Source organism: Rhinoderma darwinii, chromosome 2 (genome assembly GCF_050947455.1).
Source record: "Rhinoderma darwinii isolate aRhiDar2 chromosome 2, aRhiDar2.hap1, whole genome shotgun sequence".
Classification (NCBI taxonomy): Eukaryota; Metazoa; Chordata; class Amphibia; order Anura; family Rhinodermatidae; genus Rhinoderma; species Rhinoderma darwinii.
Genome location: NC_134688.1, coordinates 297,496,574 through 297,508,659, shown reverse-complemented (window position 1 = coordinate 297,508,659; position 12,086 = coordinate 297,496,574). Strand labels below are relative to the sequence as shown.

At 42.5% G+C, this 12,086-nt stretch overlaps 1 protein-coding gene across 5 annotated transcripts in view; it reads right to left on the bottom strand.

Moving 5' to 3' along the window:
- KLHL12 (kelch like family member 12) overlaps nucleotides 1-12,086 on the bottom strand; it is a 102,569-nt gene that overhangs the window by 76,172 nt on the left and 14,311 nt on the right. For 3 of the 5 annotated variants that reach the window (XR_012881033.1, XM_075850594.1, XM_075850595.1), the window contains exons 2-3: nucleotides 8,118-8,220; nucleotides 1,329-1,534 (exon numbers count right to left, since the gene is read on the bottom strand). The exons of 1 other annotated variant lie outside the window; for it this stretch is intronic. Coding sequence is in view for 2 of the 4 variants with exons in the window: in XM_075850594.1 (XP_075706709.1) it covers nucleotides 1,329-1,526 (198 nt within the window). In the remaining 2 variants the exon portion in view is untranslated. The remainder of the gene's footprint in view (nucleotides 1-1,328; nucleotides 1,535-8,117; nucleotides 8,221-12,086) is intronic. One more of the 5 variants, XM_075850596.1, reaches the window with a different exon arrangement.

Genomic DNA, 12,086 nt, shown 5'->3' with positions numbered 1-12,086 from the left:
GCGTTTGAGCGCTGCATTTATGGGGTTAATGGCGGAGATCAAAGCAAATTCCGGTCCCCGCCATTACAGCCGGATGTCAGCAGTAATACACCGCTGACATCCGGCGATGGTGGCACCGACTCAGCTTCTGAGCCGGTGTCCACCATTTGTCATATGGATACGGCAAAATGCGGGAAGCACTAGCTTTCCTTGACATATCCATACAACAAATGGCGGGAAGGGGTTAAGAGCCATAACGTTTTTATTTTTCCACCGATGCAGCTGTATGAGGGCTTTTTTGTAGTTTTTATTGGTACCATTCTGAAGTACATGCGACTTTTTGATCACTTTTTATCACATTTTTTTAAGGGAAGGATGAAGAGAAAACAGCAATTCTGGAATTGTTTTTTTATGGCATTCGCCGTGCGGGTTAAATAATGCAATAACTTTGTAGTTGTGGTCGTTAAAGATGCGGCGATACCAAATGTGTGTAATTTTTTTTCCTTTTTTTGTTTTTTTTTCATAATAAAGAATTTTGTAAGGGGAAAAGGTGGGTTTTTAATTTTTTTTTTACTTGGGATATTTATTATTTATTAACTTTATTAAAAATTAAAGATAAAAAAAAATAAAAAATGTAGTCCCACCAGGGAACTTCACTATGCGATGATTTGATCGCTTTTATAATACACTGCAATACTTCTGTATTGCAGTGTATTATGCATGCCAGTGTAAAACTGGCAGGCATCTGTTAGGCCATGCCTCTGGCATTCAATAGAGGCAGACCTGGGGCCTTTGTTAGGCCCCCGGCTGCCATAGAAAACATTGGCACCCCGCGACCACTTCACGGGTGTGCTGGTGAGGTGAGAGCCGAGTTTGAGGGGTTAAATGGGCAGGATCGATGTTTATTTCGAACCTGCCTGCTGGAACAGGTCTGCTACTAGCCTTCAGCTACCTCCGATAGCTTAGAGCAAGGAGCTTTTAATGCTCCGGGCGGCAATGTATTCTGGTGCAGCGCAGTAAAAAGGCATATGCTTCAGAATAAAGCCAGTTAGTGATCGCCGTGAAAAGGTGTATGGGCGGTCACTAACAGGTTAACACTTTGTTTACTACCCAATTCCATGCAGTTATGTCTTCAATATAAAATCTACAATGCAGAAAAAAACAAAAAAAACAAACAAACATGGAATGAAAAGGTGTATCCAAACTTTTGACTGGTACTGTATACCTTAATACTATGCCCATAAAAATGGTGTGAAAGGTCCTATCCCATCTGATGGACATATCTCTTTGCGAGTGTGAAAACTGGCCTTTGTAAAGACTTTTGTTCTAAAACCTTGGTTACTGCTTACCTCACTAGTAAACATTGCACAAAAGTAATCACTGCAGGCAGCTAGTACAATACGATGAGCAGGAAAATCCTTCAGGTTTACACGGAGTGTGACATCGCATAATGTCTGGCTCTTGCGCAAAGAGTTCATAGTATTTAATATTGACTTGGCATGAGAGTTTGTCATAATGTCTTTGGGTGCCATGGTGTCAGCAGGCATTGCGAAGTCTAAATAGAAACAAGATTAACTGGGTACAAATAATTCCAATTTCTGGCACAAAACAAAGAAAAGAAGAACTAACATATTATAAAACTTAAAACATATGTTAAATGGACACTAACTTTTCAAACAACTCATGCTATTATAATAGTATACCTGATCAACTTTGTTATTTATTTAATGTTAAAATTTGGTCATTTTACCCACGCAAATTGTGTGTGAAGTTACTGCCACTAGGTATCTCCCTTCCTGTAAATCGGCTGTCCACCCCCTGGTGTCAAGCAAAATTTGTCTAGTTAAAGATCAGAGGAGACGGACTGCAGGAACTAGGGGTGTGTGTCTCTTCACAGCCTGCCCTAAGAAGTCTATGGAGAGGGGAGAGGGGAGAGGGAAGCAGGAGCAAAGAGACACAGCTTGCTGGTAAGAGTTATATCTCACACCGGTCTGGATTTTCAGCTATACAGCTTATTACTGCTGTATAATCTCCTCCATGCTGCTACAGCATATACTAGTACTTCTCAATGAATTATAATATATTCAAAAAGTTAATTTATTTCAGTAATTCAATTAAAAAAGTGAAACTCATATTATATAGATTCATTACACACAGTGATTTATTTCCAGCATTTTTTACTTTTAATGTTGATGAGTATAGCGAATAGTTAATGAAAACCCAAAATTTTGTGTCTCAGTAAATTAGGTTATATAAGCCCAATTTCAAAAATGATTTTTAAAACCGAAATGTTGGCCTACTGAAAAGTATGTACAGTATACGGACTCAATACATGGTCGGGGCTTCTTTTGCATGAATTACTGCATCAATGCGGCGTGGCATGGAGGCGATCAGCCTGTGACACTGCTGAGGTGTTATGGAAGCCCAGGTTGTATGATAGCGGCCTTCAGCTTGCCTGCATTGTTGGGTCTGGTGTCTCTCATCTTCCTCTTGACAATACCACATAGATTCTCTATGGGGTTTAGGTCAGGCAAGTTTGCTGGCCAATCAAACCAGGTAATGGTACTTTTGGCAGTGTGGGCAGGTGCCAAGTCCTGCTGGAAAATGAAATCAACATCTCCATAAAGCTTGCTAGCAGAGGGAAGCATGAAGTGCTCTAAAATTTCCTGATAGACGGCTGCGACTTGATATAACACAGCGGACCAACACTGTTGCTCAGTGGTCCAAAGTCCTGTTTTCAGATTAAAGTAAATTTTGCATTTCATTCGGAGCAAGAGTGGGGAGGCATCAATCCAAGTTGCTTGCGGTCCAGTGTGAAGTTTCCACAGTCAGTGATGGTTTGGGGAGCCATGTCATCTGCTAGTGTTGGTCCATTGTGTTATATCAAGTCCAGAGTCAGCACAGCCGTCTAGCAGGAAATTTTAGAGCACTTCATGCTTCCCTCTGCTGACCAGCTTTATGGAGACGCAGATTTCATTTTCCAGCAGGACTTGGCACCTGCCCACACTGCCAAAAGTACCAATACCTGGTTTAATAACCACAGTATCACTGTGCTTGATTGGCCAGCAAACTCGCCTGACACAAACCCCATAGATCAGTGATCCCCAACCACTGGGCCGTGGACCAATACCGGGCCGCACATCATTTGGTACCGGGCCGCACATCATTTGGTACCGGGCCGCGGTATCTAGTATCCACCCCGGTGGCCTCAGGGAATTTCGTGCGACAAACCGCGGTGCAGTTTTACGCCCGGAATGTCCGCTGCGGAAAACTGCTGAGCACACCTCCTGGAATGACGTTTCATCCCAGGAGACCGCTGCAGTCTGATTGACCGCCGCTGCAGCCACACGGGATGAAACGGCCTCCTGGGATGATGTTTCATCCTATGTGACCGCCGCTGGTCCCAGTTCCAACTGCATCTACATCCTTAGGATGCAGATACAGTTGAATTCAATACTGGCGCAAGGAGTCACGGCTCCTTGCCCCATCATTCACTCTGCCATGAGCGGTTTGGCACAGGCAGACGTGATGTTATGACGTCATCGCGCCTGTCTGCGCAGAGTCACTCACAGCACAGACTGGAGAAGGATCCTCCACCCGCCGTGGGAACGGGGATACGTAAGTAATTATGTTATTATTTTTCTATTAGGCACTATGGGGCCTTATACTTAAGGAAGGAAGGAAGGAAGGGGTGGGCTGATATGGTGGCAGCTATTGGAGCATTTTACTGTATGGGGCAGCTAAGTGGGGCCTTATACTGTATGGGGGGCCTTATACTGTATGGGGGCAGCTATGGGGAGAATTTAACTATGGGGGCATTATACTGTGGGGGCAGCTATAGGAGGCATTATACTGTGAGGGGGCAGCTATAGGGAACATTATATTGTATGGGGAAGCTATGGGGAGCATTATACTATGGGGGCATTATACTGTGTGTTGGAAGCTATGGGGGGCATTATACAATGGAGGCAGCTATGGGGTGCATTATAATGTGTGGGGGCATTATACTGTGGAGGCAGCTATGGGGGCATTATACCATGGAGGCAGTTATGGGAGGCATTATACTGTGTGGGGGCATTATGCCGTGGAGGCAGCTATGGAGGGGCATTATACTGTGTGGGGGTATTATGCCGTGGCGGCAGCTATGGGGGGGCATTATACTGTGTGGGGGCATTATGTCATGGAGGCAGCTATGGGGGGGCATTATACTGTGTGGGGGCATTATCTCGTGGAGGCAGCTATGGGGGGGCATTATACTGTGTGGGGGCATTATCTCGTGGAGGCAGCTATGGGGGGGGGGAATTATACTGTGTGGGGGCATTATACCCGGGAGGCAGCTATGGGGGCATTATACCTTGAGGGGGGCAGCTATGGGGAGCATTATACTATGGGGGAATTATACGTGGGGGAAGCTATGGGGGTATTATACAGTGGCGGCAGCTATGAGAGGCATTATGCTGTGTGGGGGCATTATACCGTGGAGGCAGCCATTGGGGGCATTATACTGTGTGGGGACATTATACCGTGGAGGCAGCAATGGGGGTATTATACTGTGAGGGGGGCAGCTATGGGGAGCATTATACTATGGGGGCATTTTACTGTGTGGGGGAAGCTATGGGGGCATTATACAGTGGCGGCAGCTATGAGAGGCATTATACTGTGTGGGGGCATTATACCGTTGAGGCAGCTATTTGGGGCATTATACTGTGTGAGGGCATTATACCGTGGAGACAGCTATGGGGCCATTATACAGTGGAGGCAGCTACGGGCGCATTATACTGTGGGGGCATCCACGGGGACTGTTAGGCAAGGCGGCTGGGCAAAGGCGCGGGCAGGGGACTGGTGGTGTTGGGGAGGGGTAGGGTGGCCAAAGCTGAATTCTTGCACCAGGGCCCATAAGCTTTTAGCTACGCCCCTGCTGCTATTTGTTGCAGGTTTTCCCTATTTAATTTAATGGGGAGGAAAACCCGCAACAAATAAGCAGCGTTTACGCAAATACAATTGACAAGCTGCGGAATGAAATTCTGCACCACAGGTCAATTTCTGAGCGTTTTTTCCGCTCAGTATTTACGCAGCATGTGGATGAGACTTGTTTTATCTTACCCACTTTGCTGCTACTGTATTATGCTGTGGATTTTCCACAACATAATACAGGTATTATAATACAGGTATACGCCGTTCATACGCAATGTGTGAACTGACTAACCTCATGTTATTCCTCATGTACACACATATATCAGCTTATTCTGGAAAAAGCCACCTGAAAATCCGCAACAGGCAGTGTCTATTGCAAAGATGCATAGTAATGCAATACGTACAATCCGCAGCTACAGTGGATATAAAAAGTCTACACACCCCTGTTAAAATGCCAGGTTTTTGTCATGACAAAAAAATCAGTACAAGATGAATAGTTTCAGAACTTTTTCCTGTGTCGTGACATATTATCTGTAGAATTCCATTGAAAAACAAACTGAAATCATTTAGGGGGGGGGGGGGGGATAAAAATAACAAAACTACAATAATGTGGTTGCATACGTCTGAACACCCTCTTATAATTGGGGATGTTGTTGTGTTCAGAAATAGCCAATCACATTTAAACTCATGTTAAATAGTAGTCAGTACACAGCTGCCATATATAAGATGATTCTGAATAACCCCATATAAAGTTCAGCTGTTCTATTAGGATTTTCCCAACATTTTCTTTCTTGCATGTGACGGCAAAAGCCATGGCCCGTAAAGAGCTTACAACACATCAAAGGGATCTGATTGGTGAAAGGCATCCGTCAGGAGAAGGGTACCAAAGAATTTCCAAGGCATTAGATATACCATGAAACACAGTGAAGACGGTCATCAAGAAGTGGATTACATTTGGCACAACAGTGACATCACCAAGAACTGGACGTCCCTTAAAACTTGATGTAAAGAGAAGACTAAAATTGATCCGGGAGGCTACCAAGAGGCCTACAGCAACATTAAAGGAGCTGCAGGATTCTCTGGCAGTTACTAGTTGTGTAGTGCATGTGACAATAATCTCCCATATTCTTCATATGTCTGGGCTGTGGGGTAATGTGGCAAGACGGAAGCCTTTTCTAACAAAGAAAAACACCCAAGACCGGCTATGTTTGCAAAGCCTTACAGTAAGTCTGCCAAAACCACGTGGGAAAACGGGTTATGGTCTGATGATACCAAGGTTGAACTTTTTGGCGCAAAGCCAACACTGAACATCACCAAAAGAACACCATACCCACAGTGAAGCATGGTGGAGGAAGCATTATGCTTTGGGGCTGTTTTTCTGCAGCTGGAACTGGGGCTTTAGTCAAAGTGGAGGGACTTATGAACAGTTCCAAATATCAGTCAATATTGGCACAAAACTTGCAACAGGCCTCTGCTAAAAAGCTGAAGAGAAATTTTACCTTTCAGCACGACGACCCAAAGCATACCTCCAAATCAACAAAAGAATGGCTTCACCAGAAGAAGATCAAAGTTTTGGAATGGTCCAGTCAGAGCCCAGACCCGAATTCCATTGAAAATCTGTGCGGTGACCTGAAGAGGGCTGTACACAGTAGATGCCCTCCGCAATCTGACAGGTTTGGAGAGCTTTTGCAAGGAAGAGTGAGCAACAATTACCACAGGTAGCTGAGAGCAGGGAGCGGCCCTGCTCTAACGGGCGAGATCGATATCAGTATCAATCTCGCTTGTTTTAACCCCTCAGATGCGACACTAAGTAAAATCGCAGAGTGTCGGTGGATTCTATGGCGGCCAGGGGGCCTAATAAAGGCCTCCAGGTCTGCCACTTGTTATGCCTGCTAGGCCACGACAGAGTCTTTCTTACACGTACTGCCACTAATACCATGCAATACAAAAGTATTGCAGTGTATTATAAAAGCGATCGGACAATCACATAGTTACGTCACCTGGTGGGAGTAGTACATTTTTTTTAAATAAAGTTAATTAAAAAAAACGTAAGTGAAAAAAATATGAAAAACCCACTTTTTCCAAAAGTTAAATCAATAAATTCTATGTACCCCAAAATGGTGCTATTAAAAAAATACAACTTGTCCCGCAAAAAACAAGACCTTATACAGCAATGTCGATGCAAAAATAAAAAAAATTATAGCTCTTTGAATGAGACGATGGAAAGACTTAAAAAATAGCTTGGTCATTAAGGCCTAAAATAGGCCGGTCACTAAGAGGTTAAAGGTGAAAAAAAATCTGAAATGATTCATCTTGGACTGATTTTGGAACATGACAAAAACTGGCATTTTAACAGGGGTGTGTAGACTTTTTATATCCACTGTGTATCACCACCAAAATCCACATGTAACACATGTAATTTTCTTAGTGGATTCAAGTTTTAGGCTGGATTTACATGCCATCCCTTGTAAATCCATCCTGACTATCAACTTCACATGGATTTACAATAGTGTAAAAAAAAAAAAATAGCAATCCAACATCATTAACCTGATAAACCAATGTTTTTTGGTAGAAGTGATATTTCTACATAGCAAATAATTGACTTCTAAGTGTAGTAGAAAAAAAAAAAACAGAGCCAACAATTAGAACATGCATGCCACTAATTCTGAGTAATTGAATCATTGATTGAAAGGGGCTTGTTCAAAATAATAGCAGTAAGGAGTTAAACTGGTGAAGTCATTCATTCTGTGGAATAACAGGTGTGAATTTTGGCCCTTATTTAACCCCTTCCTGCTCCTTGACGTACTATACCGTCATCCTGAGAGCGTTGTTCGCACTCAGTGAGGTAATAGTACATCATGGGAAAAATACTATCCCGTTTCCCCCGGCATGTTCCTGAGCGGTGATAACTGCTGGGACATCTAGCCATCAGCTGTCATGTTTGGTGGAACCCTGCAGCAACTGAACAACGTCCGAGTCCCCCCGAATTGGAGATGCTCTTTGTAGCTGATCCTTTCTCTGGTTAATACAGGACATCTACAAGTGATCTACTATGAGTTAAGCTAGTGAGAGATGGTCATCACAAAGCCCCCAAAAGGTGCCGGTTCTGCTTGCCAGCTGAATTTGTGAAAAGGATGCAATGTCACGGACGTCCTCCCTCTAATGAATTACTGAATTACCCATGCAGTGTGGCCAAAGAAAGCAAGATGGTACCAGTACTTTACCTGAGTAGATTTAATACAGATGATCGTCAAGGCACAAAACGGCAGGAAGGGAATTCATATATTACTAGACAAGAGGCTTCATGATCATGCTTGAAATTCGGTCCTATAAATACAACACATTGCTTAAGAAATTTGCTGACAATGTGACAAGCTATGCACTCCTTACCACAGATATCATTTGCATTACACTAAATAACCCTTGGCCAAAAGCAAATTCAGAACACCATACATGAAAAAAATAAATAAAAATTAAGCCGAAAAATTGCCAGTAACAAGACTTTAACAGAGCACATTCAGTGCACACCTCTGTTATGGGGGCACTGTGGTATATTTCCAATCTCCAAAAGTTGTGACATATGTCGGATCATGCAGAGATGGAATTTCTATTCCATCTGCAATGACACCCCCCCCCCCCCCATCTCATATATATAAAAATAAATCGCTGAATATTCTTTCTGTAACCTTGATAAAGTTAGCAGTCTGGCTGAGCGCCCATATGTGAAGTTATCACATTCCTTAATAATTTTCTCTATTTCATTATTCACATATATATTCGCAAATAACTCCCACACCTCCTCCATTTAGAGGCTAACATGTGCAGGTGCAAGTCTGACGTAAGCATCTAATGAAATTATAATATTACATTTGAAATGTAATATATATCTGATTGGCTCAATATGAAATATTCTCATACGCGAATGGCTGAATCACAGTTATTGTCATTGTAAATGATTGGCTGAAATCAAGCCTATTCCCCTTTTGAAAGATATTATTGTAATTGTTTTTGGCAATAAATCTCAGAGAGGTATTTTTGAGCATACTAGCAATGCCTGTGTCTCTTACTTCTCTCCGATATATATCGATATACCCTATGATCTAGATCTGGATAAATTCACGTAGTGAGTGTCTGTGGAACACTCGCCTAAAATTTCAGGCTAATATATTTTGAGCAATAACTTCCTCAACAGGTCTATGATACTCTTGACAATATACACCTCCACCGTATGAATTTGAACAACAGTCCTTCGACTACAATCAGACCTGGTCATGTATTTGCCAATTTCAGATAAATAGCCTGCTTCAAGCTGCTACAGTAGACAGAATATATCAGTAAAGCCCTGTTCACACGTCGCTCGAAAACAAACGATGTGTAAACCTGTCAAAAACGCAAGGGTTTTTATAAAGCGCTTTTTAAAATATAAACATTTTTGATTGTTTTGTCGCTTTTTTTTACGCATTGTGTGCGTTTTCTTGGCGCGTAATTAGGACTCCCATATACTAAATGATAAATAGCTGCTTTTTCGGCGAAGCAAAGAATTAATCTGAAGCTTCTTTTTTTTTTTAAAACACTCGCACGAAAATAACGCGTCGTATGCACTAAAAATGCTCTCTCATTGATGTCAATGGAAAGCTTAAATCATGCGTTTTTGATACGTTTTTTCGGGGCGCGTAAAACATGTCGAATACACGCCGCGTGAACGAAGATTGTAATAACGAAATACAGCTATGAACAATTCCCCACGTGACAGCGGCCTGAAAACAAAACCATTTTACAACACATCCATTATATAAGAAACAGGATTCAGGCAGAGAAAGCTGAGGGTATGTTCACACGTAGTCAACAAAAATGTCTGAAAATCCAGAGCTTTTCAGACGTTTTTTTACCAACTCGCAATTTTCGCGGCGTTTTTCGCGCCGTTTTCGCGGCGTTTTTTACGTCCGTTTTTGGAGCTGTTTTCATTGGAGTCTATGAGAAAACAGCTCCAAAAACGTCCAAAGAAGTGTCCTGCACTTCTTTTGACGAGGCTGTATTTTTACGAGTCGTCGTTTGACAGCTGTCAAATGACGACGCGTAAATAACAGGTCGTCTGCACAGTACGTCGGCAAACCCATTCAAATGAATGGGCAGATGTTTGCCGACGTATTGGAGCCGTATTTTCAGACGTAAAACGAGGCATAATACGCCTCGTATACGTCTGAAATTTGGCCGTGTGAACATACCCTAAGGGTGGATTCATAGGTGGCAGATTTTGCTGCAGAATTTTCTGACTGAAAATCATTTCCATTCATTTGAATAGGGTTGTTTCTAAGGAAGGACCATGATTTTTAGATGAATGGAACAGATTTTCAGTCACAGAAAATTTTGCAACAAAATCTGCCACATGTGTTTTTCCATGGCGTTTCTTTGTACGATTTTCCCACAAAAACCGCTGTAGCCAGAAATGACTATAGTCTATGGTAAAACATTTAAAGCCTACGTAGCATTTTGGTTTGTGGCGTTTTTATAGAATTTTCGAGAGTGGCGTTTTTTTTTAAAACGCTGTGTGCATCTAGTATGGTTTTTCTCTGCCATTTTTTACATAGGCTTTTCTATGGGACATCAAAAACGCCAGGAAAAAACGCTTGTATAAAATGACAACAAAAGCGCATATATAAAACACCCCAAAAAAATGTTACATTTAAAAAATGCTGGCGTACCAACATGCAGTGCAAAACAACAGACAAAACACGAGGCCTAAAGTCCTGAAGCCACATGACCTTTACAACAACAAAAAAGCAATGGAGACAATAACCTGATCCCCCAGTTAATTTTCAGACTTACACCTGGGGGTGGGGGCTCAGTGGGTACAGTATCACATAATAGTTTGGTATTAAAGGGGTTGTCCAGTCATAAAAAAATTTGATGGCCTATCTGCAGTATAGGCGATCAATACCTGATCGGTGGTGGTCCGACTCCCAGCACCCCGACTCTTCAGCTGCTTTAAAGGTGCTGCAGCGCTCGTACAAGCGCTGCTTCCCCTTCATTCCTTATCTGCTCGTACGGTGAATCGCCGACACACTTGTAGCAACAGTTCACAGCATTACAGCCTGCTCCCATTTATGTGAACGGTAGAAGTTTGTAATATTGTGAACCGCTGCTACAAGTGTGTCCGCGATTCACAGTACGAGCAGTGACTGTAATAAACGGGAAGTAGCGCTCGTACAAGCGCAACGACCCTTTAAAAACAGCTGGGGTGTCGGGAGTCAGAATTTTTTTTATAACTGGATAATCTCTTTAAAGGGAATGTGTCGCTTTTTTTATTTATTTTTTATTTAAACAATTATTATTTAAGTGATTACACATTGTTTTAATTTTTTCACAAGTCAGGAAATATTATAAATTAGATTCTAATTTATAACATTTCCATGTGCTGGTCACTAGAGGGAGCAGTTCCCAAAATTACAGCATGGTCAATGTGGTAAAGCAACCTCATTGCTTTATGCTGCAAATTTGGGGTAGACACACTCTCTCGTGTCCTCACACAATCCTCCCACCCTTATTCTGGCTAGTGCCAGGAGAAGGAGGGGTTTGAATCTTCAAGCCTCCTACACTGTGTGCCGCCATTTTCTGAGCGACTGCACAGTGTAGGCGGATTAGATACAGTGCTCAGCAGACAGTATCACACAAACATAATACACACATCACATACACGAACATAATACACATATCACATACACAAACATAAATTACCTTCTCCTGCCGCCGCCGCTCCTATTCCTCGCTTCCTTGAACATATGGCCGAAAGCCGCGGCCAGAAGTCGTCATCTTACTGTCCGGCAGCGGCTTCAGGTCCACATGAAAATGGCGCCGGATTTCGCTCTGCGAACGAGCTTCCTTTTGGTCTGTGTGGAAGCGGCGCATGCGCCATTCCCACACAGACGGCATACGCTTCAGAGAATAGAATGGCTCCTGTTCCCATTCTCTATGGGGATGTATGTGCCGTATTCCATCTCTGTATGTGTCCTTAATCGACACATACAGAGATGAAAAAAAAATGGCAGCCCCCATAGAGAAGTAAAAGTAAGAACAAAGTAAAAAGTAGAACACGAGAACACAAATAAATAAAATTTATGTTAATATCATATTAAAAGCAATATGATAAAAAAATAAATAATTAATGACACCTTGCCTTTAAAGTGATTTTTCTT